Consider the following 25,563-nt stretch of genomic DNA (forward strand, 5'->3'; position numbering starts at 1 on the left):
CTTTGGTAATTCAGTCTCAATTTGTTCAAATATGGGACATTATTGTTCATTAGGATCTTGAATTTGTCAATCCGTCGACTGACTATATATATACGAAAAATAATGCCTGACGATATATAATGGTTTCACAGTATTATGACACTGATTTTAGAGGTCCACATAACCAAATGAGAGCGCTGACAGCATTGAAAGTCCTTTGGCAAGATACAGGGAAGTTTCTGCTGAAGTAAATGTTAAAGGAACAATTGACTGAATGAAAGTGAACTTTTATATTCGGGAATATTATAATCCGGTAACCATGAAATAATATTGTTGTGAAAATTTAGTGGGTTACAATTTTTTTAAACAAAAATTACCAGACAGTAAGTCAGACAATCTTGCATTTTACGTCAGCCTTTGTAATTGTTCGTCTGCAATGTTCAACGGGCAGACAGTCTGTGGTACAATTGTCCATTTAGCTTAAGCCAATAGACAAAAAATAAATTCTTAAATCAGTATCGTAGCATACACCATAAAAAAAATCCACAAATTTAACATTAAAAAATGTTCCCAATTTAAGAATTTCCCGAAAATCATGATTGCACAGATGTCTTTTCTACCTAAATGACAATGTAACTGTTTATTATTTGTATTACTTTACAGCATCCAGTTCCCAGATGAACATGCGTGCAGTGTTCCTGCATGTGCTAGGTGATGCCCTTGGCTCTGTGATTGTCATAATCAGTGCTCTAGTCATCAAGTTTGTTGACCAGGATTGGGTCTACTATATCGACCCTTCCATGAGGTATTTATGAACAAAAAAAATGTATATATCCGGCAAAACTGCATTTAATAGAAAACAATTCAAATCGTATATAAGCATTTTTCCATGTATAGTGCGCCCCATGTATAATTTGCAGGCTGTTTTTTTATATGCAAAAATGGAGACAAAAAATGCAAGCCAAAAAAACTACCAAACGGACCAAAAATGGCCTCCATTTTACTTTTCAGTCTGAAAGATTATAGGGTGTAGTTCACAGGTATAAAAACATGGTGGCTATTATGAATTTACAAAAAGAATTGTTCACAATTTAGCAGCCAGGATAGCTTTTTATCAATGTATAACACACACTAGCTTTTAAATGGAAATTTTAAGGTAAAAAACTGCGCGCTAAACATGACAAAATACAGTATTTTGCCATTGTTACTGCTTGTAATTTTAATTCTATCCAGTATAGGTTCAGTTAAAAATATCAGAAACAAATGTATGTCTCACAAATACAAAATATAAAATTAATCAGAGTCCAGTGTTCGCAACGATCTTGTTTGAGTATTAATAATGTAATGATATATTTTCGTAATTGCAGATTAAAAATAACAAGATTTATTTTTGTACAATGGAATATAAACGTTTGATAATAATTGACTTACTATAATAATAAAAGTCTAAATTGTTTGTTTTTTCCACAATAGACTTTGAAGTAAACAATCTTTATATTTTATATTTTTCCTCTCAACTGGAATCCCCATTATCTTGGAATTCTCACATGGTCCCATGAGGATGTTGTAAATAGGGATTTTACTGGATTAAAAATTAAACCTAAGCACTTAGTTTGGATCATACCTTTGCTTATCATGTATGGATCTTCAAGAAATTTGCAAAAGTAATAAGCATAATGAGAGGGGACATCTCTCATATCTCTTCATGATCATCCATTATGATATGGCAGAAGTGTCAAGCATTGCTTCCTTTATTAGTAATATTAGTATTAATTATCCCAATTTAATTAATTAATACTTAAGTTCCCACAAAGACTCAACATACAGATAAGATAATCTGAGCTTGCTTTTCCATTTCAGTTTGATGCTGGTAGCAATCATTCTGTCTACAACCATTCCTTTACGTAAGTATTGGAATGAATCATTACATGTTAATTAACTTTGTTTATAACATTTTTAGAAGATTCAAGAAATTGTGCAAATACTGAACTTAGGAACTTGTTAACAGCTTGCTGAATGAAGATTTACAAAATAATTGTTATATATTAAAAAAAGCATGTTTGCATTATGTTTAAACATGCGAAATAACGCTATTGACTAAATACAATGTTACAAATATTGTTTCATTAACATATACAGTAAATCTTGTATTAAGAGACTGCAGAAGTGAGTAACCAAAAGTGGTCTCTTAATAAAATGGTGTTTAAAAAAGACCATTCTGGACAAAACGTAAAAACATATTCAGTTTCAAATTCATTGACTGATTCTTTGACACAACTATCTTGTATTAACATTTAAATTACATATAATGATCCAGATATTAGTGTAGTTAAACATATCATTACCTCGCAATTTTATAACACACAATAAACCAACAGAACATTGCTGCTGTCTTTGACAATCAATGGGTTTTATAAGAATTGTTTAAAGCGAGATTATACGATGTTTTATATGTGATAAATTGTAATAAAATATGTTACAATAACACAAAGAAAGCAAGAAAAATTATACATTAGAGATGAATTTCATTAAATGCAGCAAAGACAAATTAGCGCCCCCAGCCAATTGTGACGTACATATTTTTCTACAATGACCGAAGCATTCGTCTTTTTATTAGGACCAGAGTTAGTGTTCGTGTGTCGTATGAATATATATTGTTGCAGGAATTTAAAATGAACTGTTAAACTAAGTTTAGATTCACATCGTACATGCATGATATACATGCTGGCTGTACAGCCTTTTTCGATTTCAGAATTAAATATCTCAGATAATCTGGCTTATTTCGCATTTTTCGACACATGTTCTTCTTAACATTTTTATTTTGATATATATTGAAAAAAATATATATAACAAGTTTTAACAAATTTTGTATAAATTCATTAATATTTGACAAAATCGTATAATCTCACTTCAAACACAAACATTCACCAAGTTTTGTGGAAAAGTATGGAAAGTTTATATATCTGAACTATATGGCCTTTCGCGGAAAGCAAAGACAAATGTTTTCATTATTTTAAAGCTTATGCCAAGTAAATATGTTTGCAAATATATGGGACTGAACATTCATGAATCATATGTTTAATGTCGGCGCATCGGGCGGGGCACAACTGTAAACTCTTAGGTCCAACTTGGTTCTCAGTAAAACATTCAAAAGGCATGGTTTGCATGTGCTATTACATGATCGGTTTTGCAACTCGAGTAAGACAAGGGAAGCTAATGTTTTTATGGGTGAGAAAAAGTTGTTGTAGGGCTTCAAGCCATTTTCAAATTCACCACCACGTTTTCGCTAAATCCATTATTTGGTCATCAATATACTAGATAATGAGCCGTTGCTGGTTGTGCCAGACAAAAGTTTCTTAAAGAGGCCTTTTCACAGATTTTAGCATGTTTTGAAGTTTGTCATTAAATGCTTTATATTGATAAATGTAAACATTAAATTTAAAAAACTCCAGTAAAAAATCAAAAATAAAATTTAAAAAAGGAAAAAAAAGTAGCCTGCAGCAGTGCTCGAACCAGTTACTCCCGGAATCCTGAAGTAAAAACGCATAAGCCAACTGAGCTATCCTGCCAAGCATACATAAGATGTGTATTTTATACGTTATATAAGCAATCTTCGTAGTTTCACAAATTTAAATGACAACAACAGAACTCTCCTAATTATTAAATCGTTTCGCGTTGCAACGCTTTATTAATTTTAGGTTTTTATATCGTCAAAAGATGCATATTATGGCTATATTAGACAATTGCAAATGTTCAGTAATACTGTTTCCTCACAAATATCATAACTCAACTGAAAATTTGCGAATCTGAAACAACTTTTTTCAATTTTGTGAATTTTTACCAAACCGTGAAAAGATCCCTTTAATACAATATCAAAATAGAGTGAAAATGCTTGGGGGGAATTCAAAGTGGTTGCATAAGACAAATGTTGCTAAATTTCAACAAGGTTAAATGTAATTGTCTTTTGAAATTGGTAAAAAGTGAACTGTAATGCCTTTCCTTTATAATTTAGATTACAATTATTTAAGTATAAGGCTTATGTGTCTGTGATCGACATGAAAGTCTTTGTGGTGTAGATAGCACAGGTTCGAATCCTGAAAACAGCCATGTTGTTAATATAACATTTTATACTGCTACGTTAATTAGTTAAGACTGTAACAAAAGACATAGATTTGTAAAATACGAACATCTGTGAGCATGTCCACTTTAATAAAAGGCTCAAAATGATTAAATCACTAAACATTGTCATTTTAGAAAGGTTATTCACCCTAATACCCAATGCTCCTATATATGCTTGGGAGATTAGGTTAGCACAATTTGTAGTAATAAATAATTATTGAAACATCTGTTTGATTTAGTGAACACGTCGAATTCTGTTTTAAAATTCAACCAATGAAACAAAGCTTTTCTTAAAACAGGCTTCCAAAAATGTCTGCATATGCGAGGATATTTTCAGCTGCCTAACAATTGTATAAATTAACATTGACCCTTAAAAATCTTTGTGTTTTGTCTATTTGTATGCTCCCAGATTGAATGATCAGGGGGTATATTGTTTTTGGCCTGTCTGTCTGTCTGTCTTGTCTGTCGGTCCGTCCGTCTGTCTGTCATTGTATGTGTGTGTGTCCCAAAACTTTAACCTTGCTCATAAAATGAAAACTCTTTGGTCTATTTTCTTTAAACTTCACATGCTCATTGAGATCTACAATCAAACATGGTTTGAGATCACTAGTTCAAAGGTCAAGGTCACTGTGACCTTTACATTCAAAATATAACTTTGTTTCTTTAATAGCTGCCGTGTTCAAAGCGCAGTAGGGGGCATTGTGTTTCACAAACACACAGATTTTGTTTTAATGTCATAAATACTGACCTGTTATCGTATGCTTATACTTTCCAAGGGGAAATAACTCATCCGGAATTTTAACTGGGAATCCGCCACCTCAATACCGTAATACAGGCCAGGTTAAACATAGTGCAATGCAACCTAGCCAAAAATCGGTAACCAACCCTCAATATTCTTTCCGGATCAACCAGGTGTATACGTGTCTTTTACGGCTCTGAATTAAAATATTGTTTTTCACTTGGTTGATTGGGGTTTTGAATAGATAAATTGTGTTATTTATCTTTTTATTTCTCATTCGGATTAATTTGTGTGGATTTAATGGATTTTGTTTCATTTGTAAAAGGTAAGCCATGCTTGTTTTTATCGAACAATGGTTTATTTCTACCATGCTGGGTGTTTTCAGGCGCGAACGACCACGTGCAAAACGTGCTCTTCTAATACATTGCTAGAACGTGCAAAGCATGTTCTTCTAATGTGTTACGAGATCGTGCAAAGCGTGTTCTTCTATTGACAGATTGTTTATCATTTGCCATTGTGTGCAATAATGATTTTAACGTTCCGTATGACAATCTAATTGATCGTCATTTTATTTTTCATCTGTTTTGAATTAAACTTTTGTTTAATTTATGATCTACGGCAGTATTATTATAATTTTCATTATGGTCAAATAATGATTTTATGTGCCGTATGATAATCTGGTCTGTGACCAGTTTATGGTTGAATATGCTTTGCTCTTGTTTTTCATATATTCGACTACATGATGGTCGCAGAAACAAGAGTGGATAAATACCCGGTGACTTCGCAGATCATGGATGATAGTTGCAGTATCAGTCACCGGGTATCGGGCACGATCGCGACCGTACTATGCTAAGTCTCTTAGACAGTCGGTCAACATCAGACCATATGGCGACACCCGTCAGCCGGTCTTTGCCCGATGGCATTGGTCAAGGACATCGACCAATGCCGGACCATTTGGCATCCGCCATACGGTCATTATCCGGTGACAACACTGGTCATGATATGACCGGTACGTCACCGGGGACGTTGATCACGGACCATTGATCGACGTCTGACCGGCCGGTCCGGTCACCGGTCATGTCACCGGTCCGGTCCGGTCATTGATCACCGGTCCGGTCACCGGTCCGGTCCGGTCACCGGTCCGGTCCGGTCACCGGTCATGTCACCGGTCCGGTCACCGGTCCAGTCCGGTCACCGGTCCGGTCCGGTCACCGGTCCGGTCATTGATCACCGGTCCGGTCCGGTCACCGGTCCGGTCCGGTCACCGGTCATGTCACCGGTCCGGTCACCGGTCATGTCACCGGTCCGGTCACCGGTCCGGTCACCGGTCCGGTCACCGGTCCGGTCATTGATCACCGGTCCGGTCCGGTCACCGGTCATGTCACCGGTCCGGTCACCGGTCATGTCACCGGTCCGGTCACCGGTCATGTCACCGGTCCGGTCCGGTCACCGGTCATGTCACCGGTCCGGTCATGTCACCGGTCCGGTCATGTCAACGGTCCGGTCCGGTCACCGGTCCGGTCATTGATCACCGCTCCGGTCACCGGTCAACAGTCATCAGTTAGGCCTGCCACCGATAACACCAGTCACCGGTCAAGAAGAAGAACTCGGTCTTCTTCATTGAATTATTCTCCTATTCTTCGTTGAATACATCGTCTTCATCAAGGATTAGACATCGGACACGCTCTTCTTCGTCGAGCAGTTCTCATCGTCGCGGCTCTCGTAAGCGATCACGTCGTCACTCACGGAGACGTTATTCTAGAAGATCTCGGTCTCATCGCAGCCGATCCACATCTCGGCCGATCCAGATCTCGACATCGCAGGAAACGAGGACGTCGTCAACCTTCACGTAGACATCAGCGGACTGCATTGAGCACCACTGGATATTTATCGAACATACCTCTCCTTCATTGAGCAGTTCTCGGCGTTGATACGCTCGTAAGCGATCATGTCAATGCTCACGGAGACAATATTGTAGAAGACAATATTTCCAGCGTAGCCGAACAATATTTCGGCATCGAAGTTATATGGATGTCGCCACTTCTCACGTAGGCGTTAATGAACCTACTGGTCATATCGACGTTCTCCATTTTATTCCTTTAGGAATATCATGTCTCCATTCCACGTGTGATGGTTCTTCTTATGGCATCCACACATGTTGCAGTCACCGAGCCGTAGTTGTATACGAACACTAGTTCGTTTAACATTCAGGCTTCGGGATAAGCTGTTCTTTTCTCCACTACGACTACAAGGACACTTATGCCTATTAATACTGATAATCTACCGTTGTTTTCCGGTTAACATTATCAGATGACTTCGTGGATGGTCATTCTTCTGCACCAGATATTTCCATTCTGACGCAGTTATTTTATACCGGTCCCGATCACCGGACATCGGTCACCATTCATCGGTCATATCACCGATCACTGATCACCGGTCAGAATAAGTGATGTCTCATCGCCATCGGATTGGATTTTTTTGGCATGATCTTCTTTTCCGAGCAGTGCTTGACATTGATAACAGACCATTTGGATTCAACCATTTTTTCGGTCTTTAACTGGTAACGTCACCGGTCATATTATGACTGGTCCGTTCACCGGGCTACAGTTACCGGTCATTGACCGGTCCGGTTCGGTCACCACTTACCAATTACCGGTATTCCACTGTGTTTTCATCGGTCAATTTTTAGTATCACGGGTATCGTCTACATTACATAGTTGTATACCCCTGGCTATGATTGTATTGAATACTATATTTTATGGATTCAACAATCTACATGACTTTTTGTGTTTTTCAATACTGATTTTCTACTGGCGACGGTCACCAAATCATGCTATATCTGTTATTTGTACTTCTATCTCAACTGGCTACATGCAGACTACTGGTCTTGCAGATAGATCGGCTGAAGTGGGCTCGGAGATTAGCATTGAGGTCGAACATTACTATTTGACCTCTATTAATTTATGTTCGAGACCCGAAGGATGAATTGTTTTAACCGCCTTTACCTGTCGGCTACAGACTTTGCAGTCAGTGTCACGGAACAGTTGGGACACATTAATGACGCTAGCAGGATTAGCAAGACGACATTTGTATCGACTTCTGCTTTTCTATTGCTCCTACGGCAGTGCATATTTTCAAGCTACTGGAATCAACAAGAGTTCTGATACATAGGATTGCCTATCAGATTGACCGCATAGCGGCTACAGTCTTGTAGATGGCTTAGGACCTATTGAACTCAGATCTTAGATCCTAGGATCTGGAGGGACCTCATCTTAAAGTTATTCTTCTATTACACTTCTGGCCATAACAGGCCGTCTTCCTATAACTGGTCGTATTCCTTTCGGAATTCGTCCAGGTTAGAAGTCTTGAAGTAAATGGATTAATCAAGTCAGAATTTAAGACTTCCATGCATTCTACCGGCAAGCGTGGACCCGCTTAAGGTTACCCCTAGGGTTTTCACCTTTTTCTGCCATCACACCTCCGATTCCGGAGGTACCACTATCAATCATATTTCCGTACTTCGCAAATCGATGACTTCGCGACCTGTATTATCCAGGATTTTAAAGGCGCCTGTTATTGGTTCAAGAAGAGGCTATATTCTGTAGATAGGTCATTAACTTATAAGTGTTAAACACTGTCCTATTCTACCAATTTTCAAGTGTGTTTGGAGTGGGAAAGTTCGGCTTGCCGTGGTTTCTTTGCCCACCCATCCTTGACAAATGGTTCCGGTCACCGGTCGGTATTTACCGGTCCGGTCACCGGTCCTTCTGCTGAGACGTCTTTTCTTACGTCCGTTTCAGCTTTATTTTTAAGATAATTGTATTAATCTCGGGATTATTTAATGACACAGATTTCCATCTTTTTGTCATTATTTACCACTATTCAGTGGTGTCTAGACTAGAAGATTATCTTGGCAAGAATATAGTTTATTCTACCACAACCTTCCTTACATCTTATACAGATGTGAGCAGATAAGGTTATGGACGATCACATAGAACAACGTATCTTGATTTTCTCAATTATGTGGTATCCTAACGAATATCACCTGCACATATACATCTTGAAAAGCAAAAATTCTTTTTAGCTGTTTTTCATTTACAACACATTTTCACGATTCCTTTGTGATGGTTTCAACTATCACACATCGGTCGTGGTTTACTTACAGACACGGAGATGATCATATTATCACTCCTTGTAACTGGAAATCAGGAACTTATTCGTTCTTTGCAAGAACAACAAATTTTCTCTATCGTCTTTCTCATACCAGTTCGTCTCAACGCCCTGTTGGACCTTTTGTCCTGCAGTTCTTTCTTTCGAATTATTTTTCCGTTGGGTTCAATAATGTAATCGCGCATGCGCGCCAGTGAAGTTGCAGACGAGTTGCATGGTGTACATAGTATATCAAAGAATGTTGTTTATCATCAAACGCTAGTTATTAGCGTTATGCGATCGTATATCGCAGTGTATACCGGTATGCTGAACAACGTCAACAATGCAGTTCACAGAAATCGATCCAGCAGGGTGTGCGATTGTTATACATTCGTCCATTGACATAAACTGGAATATCTTGCCTTCTTGGTGAGTTTTTGCAATAACTGAGTTTTTGCCATAATTTCATGAAATATACGTAATGAACCATGGGATTATGGTTCTACGACCTTTTAAGTCTCCTGTACAATTATTTTCAGGAAACTTCTTCACAGGTCAAATATCATATCTCACTGAGACATATTTTTACTGATCCAAAAATGTGCCACTTCATGTCTGGCCATTAATAACTTTTAGTTATCTCTACAGAAGAACGTTTTTCTGTTAGAGTTTCAATCCTTGTTACTTGTGCAAGGATAATTCCATCAGAACTGTATAAAGGTTCTATGGAAATTCATTTTTTTTACTGGGTAATTGAGAGCATAGTTATTACCTTAATCACTCTGCTAGATACATAGAGGTTTTTCTCATCTTTTTCTTGATGATAAGAAATTTGTTCTTTTCTTCATCAAAGGATAGAGATTATGCTCTCGTATACCTTGTTTTGTGTAAGTCATCGCAACTCTGTGCTGTCTTACCTATTTTGGAACTGATCCAAACTATGGAACGTCAACACTATGTTTTTCGTTCCTTTACCTTCTTAAGCGGTTTTGACTTGTGTAACATGTTGGGATGCTTAATGAGCTCCCTATGAACCTTTTTCATCAGGCTTATTAACAGTTCCAATATAATTTTAAGACGGTTTTCCTTCTTATTATGGCTTTTACCATACGGAGAAGTGAAATTCATGCTTTTTCTGTTGAATACGACCAATTCCAGTTGGATCTATTGTCGTTTTCACTTTGTTGTGTCAGCCAGGATTCCTTGCTTAATATCAAGTCCTCTATATGGCTTCTACCTTCAAGTTTCCAAGTTTTCTTAAACTGGTAGTCATGAAGATGAGGATAAACTTCTTTGGGCAATCAGGGCTTTGAAGTTCTATCTCAGCAGTGTTAGTCAGAAGTCCATTCGAGGTTCTCAAAGACACTCTTCATTTCCCCCAAAAAAGGGGGGGGGAGATGTGTCTGCGGCTTCTATTTCTCGGGGTTAGACCTCGACTAAGGAAAGTTAATCTTATCCTATCTAAGGATTCATTCCTTTTTAGGATCTGACCGCATGAATTAAGAGCTCTGTCTGTTTTGTGGGCATATATTAATCACACCCCACTTTTTGACGTGCTCTAAGCTGTTTACTGGAGGAATCCGACCACCTTGTCATCTTTTTATCTTCGTTTTCTGAAGTGCCAACAATACAATTTGTATACGTTTGGGCTTGTTGTGGTTTCACTAACGGTAGTGTCTTCTTTACGACATAGACATATTACTCTGTCCGAGAAGTCATAATTAATACCGTTTTAACGAAGATTACTTGATATCATTAGCTGATAACCCTGTTTATGGGTTCTACTGTGTTGGGAAAATATATACGAACCTTCCCACCGCAGCTGCAAAATCAGCATACGATAACAGGTCAGTATTTATGACATTAAAACAAATTTTTTAAATAAAATTCATTTTAATTATTAAATACTTACCTGTTATCGGTAAGTCCCACCTCCCACCCCGCTATTCGATTAATATTTTTGTATATATATTGAAAGAATATTGAGGGTTGGTTACCGATTTTTGGCTAGGTTGCATTGCACTATGTTTAACCTGGCCTGTATTACGGTATTGAGGTGGCGGATTCCCAGTTAAAATTCCGGATGAGTTATTTCCCCTTGGAAAGTATAAGCATACGATAACAGGTAAGTATTTAATAATTAAAATGAATTTTATTTAAAAAATTTGTTTTACTCTCATAAAGACAGGTAACCAATTCTATAATTAAAATCCAGGGTTAATGTCCCTGTCTTAAAATCAAGTCAGTATGGTGAGATTAAAAATAATTTAAGCAACATTTTAACCTAAAATTTAGAGCTGTTTCAATATAATTCAAGATTTAACTAATTTAACATATTTCAGTTAAACAATCTGCAATGATATTACTACAAACTGTACCAGCACATATACGTGTCAAAGAGATTAAGGAAGAAATTGAACAAGTAAGTTTTTTATTTAGTATGCCCCCCTTCGAAGAAGAGGGGGTATATTGTTTTGCTCATGTCAGTCCGTATGTCTGTCCGTCCACCAGATGGTTTCCGGATAAAGAATGCTTAGGCCTAGGATCATGCAACTTTATAGGTACATTGAGCAAGACTCGCAGATGACCCCTATTGATTTTGAGGTCACTAGATCAAAGGTCAAGGTCACGGTACCCAAAATAGTAAAATGGCTTCCAGATGATAACTCAACAACGCTTAGGCCTAGGATCATGAAAACTCATAGTTACATTGATCATGACTCGCAGATGACCCCTACTGATTTAAAGGTCAAAGGTCAAGGTGTCCCAAAATAGTAAAATGGTTTCCGGATGATAACTCAAGAACGCTTAGGCCTAGGATTATGAAACTTCATAGGTACATTGATCATGACTCGCAGATGACCCCTATTTATTTTCAGGTCACTAGGTCAAAGGTCAAGGTCTCGGTGACCCAAAATAGTAAAATGGTTTCCGGATGATGACTCAAGAACGCTTAGGCCTAGGATCATGAAACTTCATAGGTACATTGATAATGACTCGCAGATGACCCCTATTGATTTTCAGGTCACTAGGTCAAAGGTCAAGGTCACGGTGACTCAAAATGGTAAAATGGTTTCCGGATGATAACTCAAGAATGCTTACACCTAGGATCATGAAACTTCATAGGTTTATTGATCATGATTGGCAGATGACCGCTATTAATTTTCAGGTCACTAGGTCAAAGGTCAAGGTCACAGTGACTCGAAACAGGAAAATGGTTTCCTGATGATAACTCAAGAATAATTAGGCCTAGGATCATGAAACTTCATAGGTAGATTGATCATGACTGGCAGATGACCCCTATTGATTTTCAGGTCACTAAGTAAAAGGTCAAGGTCAAAGTGACAAAAAACATATTCACACAATGGCTGCCACTACAACTGACAGCCCATATGGGGGGTATGCATGTTTTTCAAACAGCCCTTGTTTATTTTTGTCTTTTATATTTTGTCAGTTGCAAAACTGTTTTATTAGGAAATTTTGTTTGCAAAATGAATATTGGACAGAATTTTAAGAGTTTTGGAATTCTGAAAATGAAATGATAAAAGTGTTGATTGGATACCTTACAAACAAGTTTTGTAAATGTCTTAGGTTAGGTGCAGTAATATATGAACCTGCTATTGTTGTAGGTCCTCAGATATTTATTTGCTACAGTTACTGGTCTTGAGTCTGATTGTGAAGAGCTGAATGTAGCACTCGATGTGTGTGCGTGGGAGCTAACCGATTGTCTTTGGACTTTTTAAACTTTAAGTCAATTTTAAAGTAACCTATATTTGTATTACCATGTGATGGAAACATGCTAACAACATGTTTTTACAGGTCAACGATCAATCATTGAAGTCAAAGGTATAATATGGGCATTATATGTCTTAAATAGTTCTGCAAGGCATCATGTTTATTATCTGTTGGATGAAACCTGTTGTGTATTGCATTGTATATTAATGAATGCTTAACATGTACTCAAAATGCTACTTAAGACAGGAAATTGTATCGATTTAGCTATAAATTTTGTGTCCAAACATTTATTACAACAAAATTGATTGCACCTCAGAATCTTGTATTAATCTCTGGTGTTATAATTTGCTTGCCCTTCCTTCCTGTATTCAAGGAAATGTCCAAATGATAATTGTCTTACACTTTCATTTTTGTATTCAATCTTTGAAGATGGAGGGTATTGAGGCTGTACATGAGTTCCACATATGGCAGCTGACAGGAAACCGAGTGATAGCCTCCGCTCACATTCAGTGCCACAACCTGCATGAGTACATGAAGATTGCTGAGAAGATTAAGAAGCTCTTCCATAACAAAGGCATACATTCCACCACCATTCAGCCAGAGTTTTCTGAGGTAGTTGTAATTAAATATGATAATAGGTGCTACCTTATTTACGGGCAAAAGCTTTTTTGATAACCATGTATTTTTTTTAGCTCACCTGAGCACAACTTGCTCATTGTGAGCTTTTGTGATTGCTTTTTGTCCGTTGTGCGTTGTGCGGCTTCAACATTTGCCTTGTTAACTCTCTAGAGGCCACATTTATTGTCCAATCTTCATGAAATTTGGTCAGAAGATTGGTTTCAATGATATCTTGGATTAGTTTGAAAATGGTTACGTTTGCTTGAAAAACATGGCTGCCAAGGGGTGGGGCATTTTTCCTAATATGGCTATATATTGCTATAGTGAAATCTTGTTAACACTCTAAAGGCCACAGTTATTGTCTGATCTTCATAAAACTTGGTCAGACGATTCATCCCAATAATATCTTGGACGAGTTCGAAAATGTTCACTGTTGGTTGAAAAACATGGCCCCCAGGGGGCGGGGCATTTTTCCTTATATGACTATAGTAAAACCTTGTTAACACTCTAGAGGCCACATTTATTTTCCGATCTTCATGAAACTTGCTCAGAAGATTTGTCCCACTGATATATTGGATGAGTTAAAAAATGGTTACCTTTGCTTGAAAAACATGGCTGCCAAGGGGCGGGGCATTTTTCCTTACATGGCTATAGTAAAATCTTGTTAACACTCTAGAGGCCACATTTATTGTCCAATCTTCATGAAACTTGGTCTGAAGATTCATCTCAATAATATCTTGAACGAGTTCGAAAATGATGTTGGTTGGTTGAAAAACATGGCTGCCAGGGGGCGGGGCATTTTTCCTTATATGGCTATAGTAAAACCTTGTTAACACTCTAGAGGCCACATTTATTTTCCGATCTTCGTGAAACTTGGTCAGAAGATTTGTCCCAATAATATCTTGTTATCTCAGGTGAGTGACAGACAGCCCATATGGGGGCATGCATGTTTTACAAGCAGCTCTTGTTTAAATGAAATAACTTAACATATAACTTTTTGCGACATGTGAATATAATAACCACAGCACCAGTTGACTTTTAATTTTGTTTTATTTATTTATAAAAATAGACAAAACAAATGTTGTAACAGTTTCATATAAGTTGCGATGTAAATAAGACACAAATAGTCATTTGTCTAGAAATTTGAATAGACTTGCTTAAATGAATTTCCAGTAAAACAGGAGCGCATGACACCTTTTTTGGTATGCCTACCTTTGAAAAAGGCAGCATATAACAGTCGCACTGTCTGTTTGTTTAAAGGACTGAATGTTGGGGTACAAAATCCTGTCTCCAGCAAAATTTGCCATATGTTGATATGTTTTGAAATGAGATGACATGTTTACTGTTATATCGGTCTCCTTTCCTCAAAGGTCAAGGTCACTCTTATAGGTCAAAAGTCAAATTATGCTATTCAACACGTTCTCAGGAGACAGCCTTGTTTGTGTATCACATGTCTCCCTAACTCAAAGGTCAAAGCTACACTTATAGCTCACAAGTAAAACATGGCCACAAAACAGCTGTAATACCACATTTCGAAATCATTAGGGAAGAATGGTTGGCCATTTTGATGCCTTACCAGATTTTGGCCAGACGAAATAGACATTTAATATAGTATTGGTAATTCTTACCATTTTTCATTTAGAAACTTTTTTCTAACATGGTCTTCCAAGAATATTGCTTACATCGTTTTGAGTGAATTTTTCTAAGACCGTTTTACGTGAAAAAATGTTTTAGAATCTAAAAAATAATTATGTGAAACAATTTTGTTCTTGTTGATAGTGACCTCATAACTACTTTTAATTTCCTTTACATAACTAAATTCATTCGGTCCTGGTTTATGGATATGTAAAATTTCATTGGTTAATTATTTATAGAAATGTACATACGCTCAACAGGAAGTCGGGCAAAATGCACTTTCATTCTTTGAAAATGTGTAAGAAAAATTGCAGAGTATGATGAATGTTTTCTGTGTTAATTGAAATTAAAATGATTAACTTTGAGCCAGAATTGACTGATTTAAATCAATTTGATGTAGAGAATGGGTGAACATAGGAGTCCCCCATTAACAGGTTGTACAAAGTTGAACATTGAAATGGAGAGGCAGGAGCCATTAAACTTCTTAAAACTGTTAATTGATGATGCCTTGATTAATTACCTTGTGCTATTTAACTAGGCTTCTGCAGAGTTAAATGGCCCATTAAAACAACACTGAAGAATGAGAAAATGGGAAGAGGTAACATTTGCTGGAAATTAAAATGGCAATATACATACAGGGCTGTTATACAGGTCAGATTTTTGAGTCTGTGCTAAAAGTTAGATTTTAAATTATTATTTTTTCTTTGAAACTAAAAATTGTAACAAAATATAAATTGATTCAATATTAAATTGCTTTAAAATGCACTAAAACTAAAGGTTACTGAACATTACTTATTCTTTTACAAGCTTTATTACTTAATACACATTTTCAGGAAAAACCAACACAAAATCAAAATTTTAAAACTACCATCATAATTTACAATCAATGGCAAATAAGAAAAATATAGGTTTTATAGACTTATGTCTTATAATAAATAAAATGCATCCTTTTGAAATAGACCATCCATATCAGCCTCAGACTTTCAACGCCATCATTGCTCTCGTTTATTCAGGCAACTGTCTGATCCCTTAATATTTACTTCAGCAGCAACTTTGCTGTAACTTGCAAATAGGCTTTCAACGCCATCGGCGCTCTCGTTTATATTAAGGGAGTTGTAAGACATAAGAGGAATTCTAGGGTATAAGTGTTGTTTGGACAGGTATCTTCCATATTTGGTCACCAGCTTTAAGATTTTAGGTTGGGATCATTGAATTAAATAGTTACAATAGGAAATTTAATTGTTGTTTGTACCCTAACAAATCATCACTTGAGATGACTTTCAATGACGATAAACACTATCTGAACATCCAAATCTGTAATCCCTAATTATTGGATCAAGTGTGATGCTTTATACAGTTTATGCATTAAAGCATGTAGTCTTTTTTTCATTGTTTATACATGCACACATCTGTGCCAGCCAGTTTCATTGCACATGTGTTAATTTTTATCAAATAATTCAGGCTTTGTAAGCCAAGCAACTCAATCAATTCATAAACTTTGCTTTCTTCCAGAATTGGGATACAGCTGACTGTGCCTTGGCATGTGGACCAGAAAAGAACTGCTACCCAGACACATGCTGCCCTCCCCTTAAGAAAGCTGCCCCACCGCAGACCAGTATATCCAGTAGCAGCCAGCCTACACCAGCAGCCACGTTGTCAGATGAGCAAGTTGTGGCAGCAAGCAGCCACTCCACAGAGTAGCCTAGAGAGAGAGAGAGAGGGAGAGAGCAGCTTGGTGCTAAACATCATGGCGCTAATACAAAGCCCAGTTTAGCCAGCCAAAATGTGACTAATACAAAGCCGTGTATAGTTAGCCATGAGACAAACACAAAGCCCACTAAAGCTTGGCAACAGTGACAAACACAAAGCCATGTATAGTACATGAAGCTATCATTTACCTGATGCTTGCAAATTCTATTAGCTTAAATTAAGCCGCATTCTGGGAAATAGGGGCGTAAAGCTTGTGCTTAAAGTGTCGTCCCAAATAAGCCTGTGCTAGTATCGTCTCGGATAAGCCTCCGCATTTTTCGCACATGCAATAAGCCTTGTTTTACCAGAACAAGACTCAATTACATGCTGAAAATAACTTTGTGTTGTGTATTCCTTCTTGGTTGACTTTGATCACATTTCTTCATGAGATAAATGACAACACAACAGTTATTTGTAGGGAGTTTCTTTTACTTGATGAACTCTATTCCCTAACAAAATTTAATGTTTTAATCAGAATTAAAGTTTAATATATTCATGCATTAAGGTCAGTGTTGGGTAAATGATGGTGAACATGATTTGAGGAAAGTGGAAGTCTCTTAAAAACTTTGTAATGGCCAGTTGGCCAGTATTTAATGATCATTATTCTAATTCCCCGATAAGTTCTTCAGGGTTTGAATGCAACAAAACACACTATTTTTTATCATGCAGTTTTTTGTTTATTATAGATTTGTTTATTGTGTGTTTTAGCAATGTTGAGTTAAAGATATATTTTAGCAATGTTGAGTTAAAGATTACGGGTGACTTCCTGATGAACTTACCGATGCCTGAGCCATGTCTAAATCTAGAACTGAATAACTGAATCTATGATCTTTAATTATTGATATTGTTTTTATGCCCCCCTTCGAAGAAGAGGGGGTATATTGCTTTGCACATGTCGGTCCGTCCACCAGGTGGTTTCCGGATGATAACTCAAGAATGCTTGGGGCTAGGATCATGAAACTTCATAGGTACATTGATCATGACTTGCAGATGACCCCTATTGATTTTGAGGTCACTAGGTCAAAGGTCAAGGTCACTGTGACCCGAAATAGTAAAATGGTTTCCGGATGATAACTCAAGAATGCATACGCCTAGGATCATGAAACTTCATGAGTAGATTGATCATGACTCGCAGATGACCCCTATTGATTTTGAGGTCACTAGGTCAAAGGTCAAGGTCACGGTGACCCGAGATAGTAAAATGGTTTCCGGATGATAACTCAAGAACGCATACGCCTAGGATCATAAAACTTCATGGGTAGATTGATAATGACTGGCAGATGACCCCTATTGATTTTGAGGTCACTAGGTCAAAGGTCAAAGTCACGTTGACCCGAAATAGTAAAATGGTTTCCGGATGATAACTCAAGAACGCATACGCCTAGCGTCATGAAATTTCATCGGTAGATTGATCATGACTCGCAGATGACCCCTATTGATTTTGAGGTCACAAGGTCAAAGGTCAAGGTCACGGTGACCCGAAATAGTAAAATGATTTTTGGATGATAACTCAAGAACGCTTTTGCCTAGGATCATGACACTTCATAGGTACATTGATCATGACTTGCAGATGACCCCTATTGATTTTCAGGTCATTAGATCAAAGGTCAAGGTCACAGTGACAAAAATAGTATTCACACAATGGCTGCCACTACAATGGACAGCCCATATGGGGGGAATGCATGTTTTACAAACAGCCCTTGTTTATTCCTGTTTTGAGTTTGGTCATTGAATTATACTATTTTCATTTTATACCTGCATAAACCAATCATATATGCTTAAGGGAGGAAGTGTTGGACTATAAACGATTTCAATAATAATTTAAAGAGAAAAATACTAGCATTATGTACATTATAATTGTCCATTATGGGTAAAATAATGTTGTGAACACTAAATATTGTCTCAGAAAAAACGAATATTTTTAATGTTGTTTACTTACAAAAATTACAGAAGTATCAATTTATTACACAATACATTATATTATGACCAATGTTTTTTTTTCTGGAAAATCTGTTACTCAAAAGATTACCATGTAACTTCTTAGACTTGAGCATCCATTACTTACAAACTTCAAGAAATGCCAACAAATATTGTAGTCCCAGCACAATGATAAAAAATTTCCATAATAAAGGATATCTTTTGCTGGAGAAATGTATATCATACATTAATTAAAGATTAATTTACAGTATGTGTAGATTTCTAATCCTATGCATTATTTACCCTCCATAACTTAAAATTATTCACAGAAAGACTGGGTGGGATAACGACGTAGAAATACTACCAACTGACCAATCATCTAAAATGTGGTTATCTGAGAATAGCAGTCACTTGTCGACAACTGTCAGTTTGGCACTTTTCCTTGACTGACCGCTGTTGTCAGTTTTTACTGTACATTGAAATATAAATTGAATGTTTTATTAATAAGTTTATTTTAGAACAAACATGTTTTGACAGAAACTAAATATCAGGTTGTATGTTCCATATGTGTAGTATTGGCAGGGATTGTACATATTGATATTGTTTTGTCTTGTTGTTGCTGCAAAATGTTGTTGATGTATTTTTCTCTGTTTTTGAAATTGTCTTTTAATTGATTTTATGTATGTAAATTTAAGGTAAATGCTTAATGCTCTGTTTCTTTGCCATACATTTATTACAATTAAAGCCACACACCTTGAAATGAAATACATGGCATAGTAAATTTAAGTATAAATAAGAAAAATATTTTATCTATGCCAATTAGAATATATCTGGTGGTTACAAAGTAGAAATCCATCTCTTTTGGGCTTTAAAACTTAAAAATAATCGCGTTTGTCGAAAAAGGACGCATACGTCTAGAAATTCTACTTTCGGTTTCAAAAGCTGTACCGTTTGAAAATAATAAATTACTTGCTAACTAGGCTATAGATTTAATTTTATCTATCTCAATTGGAATATATCTGGTGGTTACAAGGTAGAAATCCGTCTTTTTAGCGCTTTAAAACTTAAAAAATAATCTCGTTTGTCGAAATGGATGTTTACGTATAGAACACTTTCAAATTGCATCTATATGTATTGATTAACATGTACTTCATTTCAAGGTGTGTGGCTTTAACAATTATCAGTTTATTTTCCATAATAGCAAAGTCATTTTTTAAAGTACAAAGTACATTACAATTGTAGTGTGATGCAACTATGATGCAAAGTCAAATGTGTTTAATTATAAATTGTTAACTTGTATAATAATAGAAAATTTATCAATATTTATAAATAGGTAATATAAAAATGTTTAGTTTTATAAATATCATACATTAAATATCTTTGTAATGTAGGCTATATGGTATGGTAATTTTGTAGGTCAAACATTACGCAAGAGAATATGTTTTTCACTCAATTGAATGATCAAGACTGCAGTGTACATAAATATGAAATGTGAATAATTCTAAATGGTTGTAGCTTATCAGAGGACAGGGGACAAAATTAAGTTCACTGAGCAGTGGTGGTTCATTATCCTTATCCATTTATTTCTGATAATTCTGATAAAGTTTACAAAAATTAGCTAAATTAATTTCTCTTGGATGATCCCCTGTCAAATTCCTTCATGGAAGGGAATGTTATTTATTTTTATGTCCCCCACTATAGTAGTGGGGGACATATTGTTTTTGCCCTGTCTGTTGGTTGGTTGGTTGGTTGGTTGGTTGGTTGGTTGGTCTGTTGGTTGGTTGGTCTGTTTGCGCCAACTTTAACATTTTGCAATAACTTTTGCTATATTGAATATAGCAACTTGATATTTGGCATGCATGTGTATCTCATGGAGCTGCACATTTTGAGTGGTGAAAGGTCACGGTCAAGGTCATCCTTCAAGGTCAGAGGTCAAATATATGTGGCCCAAATCGCTTATTTTATAAATACTTTTGCAATATTGAAGATAGCAACTTGATATTTGGCATGCATGTGCATCTCATGGAGCTGCACATTTTGAGTGGTGAAATGTCAAGGTCAAGGTCATCCTTCAAGGTCAGAGGTCAAATATATGTGGCCCAAATCGCTTATTTTATGAATACTTTTGCAATATTGAAGATAGCAACTTGATATTTGGCATGCATGTGTATCTCGTGGAGCTGCACATTTTGAGTGGTGAAAGGTCAAGGTCATCCTTCACAAGGTCAAGGTCATCCTACAAGGTCAAACATCATATTGCATGTGTATCTCATGGAGCTGCACATTTTGAGTGGTGATAGGTCAAGGTCATCCTTCACAAGGTCAAGGTCATCCTACAAGGTCAAACATCATATAGGGGGACATTGTGTTTCACAAACACATCTTGTTTAACACTGTTAATTCTCTCTTTTTGCAAAGCATAATACATGTTAATAACTTATTTCTACATTTTAATTGAGTTCTTTAAACCAGAACTTTCTGTTATTAATTTTATAGTTTATAGTTATATCTTTGGGTTTATAACTTTATGTTTTTAGGCCTCTGCCATAAAATGGCGAAAGTCTGGATAGTGTTACCCATATCCGTGTGTGTTAGAGGGGAATATCATGTTCGCGGTATAACTTTGTTGTTCTTAATGGGATTGTATATTACATTGGCACAAAGGATGAAGGACCATATCATATCAAGTGAAAGTGTCCCGCGCAAAACCATGTCGCTAAGGACAAGATGGATGCTTGAAGAAAGTGAAAGTACACATTGATGTCAAGGCTTTTACCTTGTCCTGTATTATGGCAATTCAAAAATAATATATGGCACAAATGATAATCATATTAAGATGAGTCTGTGAAAAATTATTATGTTGCTCTCTTAAAGATCAAGGTCATAGTAGACACTTGGAATTTTTTATTTTTCTTCATATTGATGAAGTAAATCTACATGTTAATGTTCAACCAGTCAAATTGTCCAATATGATGGGATTTCAAAATAAAACTTTATAATGCATGACATGATTTCAAATCAGTTGCCACAAAATATATTCATCTCAAGATGATCGTGTTGCCTGCTGCCACTATATTGCTGACGTTAATGTTAATGTCACAATAACACAGTATTATGTGAAGTTGGAATAAGACATCAATTTGGGAATAAATTTTGGTTTTGCAACAGTGCATAATACGCAGCTTTACAAGTTGTATTTATTGAGTTTTACAAAATATAATTAAAATATAAGCATGCATATATAATAACATCATTTAAATTGATTTTACTACAAAACTGGATTATTTTATTGATTTTTTAAAAATCCTAATAAAATGAGACTGTGTCCATGCGGAGCATGAACACAGTTTAAAAATGCAGTTAAAATTATTTTTTTAAATCACTGTTAATGAAAAAGTCATAGAAAATTGCTTATTAAGCTTATAGTATAGATAAAATAGTACAAAAATAAATTCAGATCATGAAATGAATAGTTTTGTTTGAGAAAATCACCAAAATGATGCCCATTCCCAGTTTGATGTCTTATTCCCAATTCACATAATACAGTGTTCAATGTAAGTTTGAAGTTTATGCATTGTCCTTTTATGGTAATATTGATAGTAGATGTTGGTTTAACTGTCAGGTCTATTTCTTTATTGCGCATGATGGAAACCTGAATGCTTATGTCAAGACGTTTTGTGGCATGCAAAAACGATGGCGCTCGCTAAAAGGTTAATGTAAAATAGGCTTTATTTGAAACAACAGTTACAAAGGTACATACATGCTGTGTCAACAGTACAAAGTATGTGTTTCACACAATAACTATTTCCGTGTCCATATAGCGGGTGCAACTGTGTCCATTGGACACATTTCTAGCTTTTGTTGATTTTATTAAAGCATGGCTATTGTGGTGCATCATTATTTTAATATTTATTTGTTTTGGAAAAATTGAAATCATGCGACAAATGATTGTTTGACAAAATATAGTTTTAATTGTATAATTTTGTGACATTTGGAAATTAATTGCCATGGTTGCTGCACACTTTTTTTGTTCATTAGAAAAATGAATGACCAAAAAAGTGTCAGTCCAACCTTTTATGCTCAATACTAACTATGATCAGCTTAAAAATTATTGCCAAATTAAAGAATGGAAAAATTATGATGGTCAAATGTAGTAACAATATTTGAACTTGGGTTCATGATTTCGAATGGCATAACTATGTATCTGATTCTTTTGAATATGTTTCGTTTGCTTCAATCTGAATTGTATTACAAAGGGCGATGTATCAAAGCCCTTGAGGCACTTCAGTTATTTGCTATTGTGTAAACAGAGCCAGTCAGAGGTCATTGTAGTTCTGCACTTTGGTTTATAGTTGTAAACCCATATTTGATATTCAAAACTTAAAATCAACAGAAGTGTGTTGAAGTAGTATATATTTTGTGAAGCGACAACATTTTGGTTGTACAAACAACAGCACAATTCGGTCAGTTCCATCATCATTATCATAGTTGGCGTCATCACCATCATTGTAATTGTTATAATTCAACATAATAATCACAATCATCATTATTTTAAAAATTATCAAGTTCCCCATCCTCATATTTTCAACGTTCTAAACCTTACCAGTGATGGTAAAATACGGTGTTGATGATTATACAAGTACGTCTTAGTAGGGTTGGTGTTTTTGTTGTTAATGATAACGGTGATGTTCATCGGCTGATGATAGTGATTGTGAATAAGATATAAATAAAAAAAAACGAATTGTGCGTTCATATTTCCGATTTATATTTTGTGATGTATATTTTAATACTGGTTTAAATTAATCAGGCCTAAGATGCAGCATTTTTAGCAAAACTATTTCAGATTTTCACATAGACTATGTATCAACTCGACTTGTTGTTCTTAGCCTGTGCGTTATTATTGCAGAATAACATGTATTTATTTCCCTTTTAGATGTAAGTTTGCATGTGCCGTCTTAAAATATGTTTTAAAAGTGCAGGTTTTATATAAAATTGTATAATTCAAACTGTATTTTGTTATGTGTGTGATTGATGATTTTGATTTTTATGATGCTCTAATATTATTTTATGCTGCTTCTGCAGCTGAAAATTTGCTTTGTTTTTGTTAGGAGACATCGTCTATAACTTTTCATATGATTAAAATGCTATTAGTTGCCTGTATAATGTGCTTGTAAAATGTGAGTAAATCTTATTAATCTGTGAATAGTCTGTTACACATCCTTATAAACAACACCAGTTGAGAGGGATGGCTGATATTAATCTGAACAGTTATGGGAGGTAATCGCTGACAGTTATTTGTGTGTATGCCAGAGTTTATTTACCGGTCATCGCTGAGTCTTCACAACTACCTTATGTCCTGACCTGACTTATAATTGTTTGATTTTACCTGATCAATTTATAGGCCCAGATTTGTATTTACTACCTATGTTGTGCGCAAAAATACCATGTGACTGGTGTAACTATTTTAATTATGCATAAATGTACTTTTCACACATGTATGCATTTTTATTTGTTCATTTTCTGTTTATTGACTGTTTTCCTATTTAGGACCCTTTATAAATTATTTCATCGAACGTATTAATCCACAGTGTATGTCAATGTGTGAATGAATGTAGTTAAAACTGAAATGTCTGACATAAATGATTATAAAGTACTTCTATGTCTTGTGAATCGTAGTGATTTCTCGCTACAGACAAATTTTCTGTGAAATATCGTTATTCGCAAGCAAACAACATAATTTGGACAAAAACATTTTTAAGTAATGCTACATATCGGCATGTATGGTATTGTTAATTGCCCTATTCAATTACTTAAGTGATATATTATTGTTAGTTTACCTGTATTACGGTACATTGAACGATTGGTTCAGTTCATTTCGTACAGATGATGTTCATTGAGTGTTGCATGAGCTGTGAATCAAATATAAACACTGACAAATTAAGTGAGATTTTTGTTATTTTCTAAACAAGTTTATGTTTTAATTATGCTTAACCATCACAGTAAGTATAACTATAGAATACAGGCATGTCCAAAATCAATGTCACGTGACTCTCGTGGAGTCAGGCCCGCTGCGATATTTGATTGAATATAGCTATAGCGGAGAAGAAGTTTCCAATCTGTGTATTCTATAGGTCTTTGGTCTTTGATGAAAACACTGAAAGGGTCATGTCTTCGTAAAACATTTTTATATCGAATCAGAATACGATCAATACAGTTTTATGTTTTCAGAATGGATGTCTGAATAGTTTATAATGGTAGATAATTTAAGAAACTCGTATCGTTAATGAAAAGAGTGGTTATCGAAAACCAAAAGTCAGTTAGAGTTAGCCAAAATATCACATTTATGTTCAGAAATGATATTGAGAATGACAAGTATGCAGATATGATCAAGGATAAGAAAAAATCAACCCAGGGAATTGGGAAGGACCTGTCACAGTGAACATGAATTCATTAGTTTTTGATGCTATGTCCACTGCAGTAAAATCTAATGATCGTAGGCTCATGAACGTTAACACTCCGTTGTGAACGCAGCAACTTTCCTTGATCTATTTGGACACTGCCAAAATCTCTAACAAGATCAACAGCAAGTTCCGTGGCGGTTATCAGGCCTTACCCGCGTACGTCAAGGTTTCGAGGCAGAAGCAGGAGTGCATACAGAGGAAATTGACGGGTAGATACCATTCATATGGTTTCCAGGAACGCTCATACCAGGAGCCAAAACACTTCCTCAAACGGGGATCAAGCAAAATGAATCAGAAACTGTATAACAGGCGAGTGCTGTCACTTTTGTGTTTGCCGGTAGATTAAAACATAATGTAAACGAATGGGAAAGTTGACTATTTAAGATATGGTCAAACATTGTCACATTGAACAAGATTAATAATTTTACATACACCCTGTATATCAAAATAAAACGGATTACA

At 35.9% G+C, this 25,563-nt stretch overlaps 1 protein-coding gene across 3 annotated transcripts in view; it reads left to right on the forward strand.

Annotated features, from left to right (window-relative positions):
• LOC127841305 (zinc transporter 1-like) overlaps positions 1-24,581 on the forward strand; it is a 70,373-nt gene extending 45,792 nt beyond the window's left edge. For 2 of the 3 annotated variants that reach the window (XM_052370032.1, XM_052370031.1), the window contains exons 5-9: positions 643-784; positions 1,840-1,883; positions 11,329-11,408; positions 13,151-13,333; positions 16,487-24,581. In XM_052370032.1, coding sequence (XP_052225992.1) covers positions 643-784; positions 1,840-1,883; positions 11,329-11,408; positions 13,151-13,333; positions 16,487-16,675 — 638 coding nt within the window. In that variant the 3' untranslated portion in view covers positions 16,676-24,581. The remainder of the gene's footprint in view (positions 1-642; positions 785-1,839; positions 1,884-11,328; positions 11,409-13,150; positions 13,334-16,486) is intronic. The other variant, XR_008030890.1, reaches the window with a different exon arrangement.
• The last annotated feature ends 982 nt before the right edge of the window (positions 24,582-25,563 follow it).

Source organism: Dreissena polymorpha, chromosome 1 (genome assembly GCF_020536995.1).
Source record: "Dreissena polymorpha isolate Duluth1 chromosome 1, UMN_Dpol_1.0, whole genome shotgun sequence".
NCBI lineage: Eukaryota > Metazoa > Mollusca > Bivalvia > Myida > Dreissenidae > Dreissena > Dreissena polymorpha.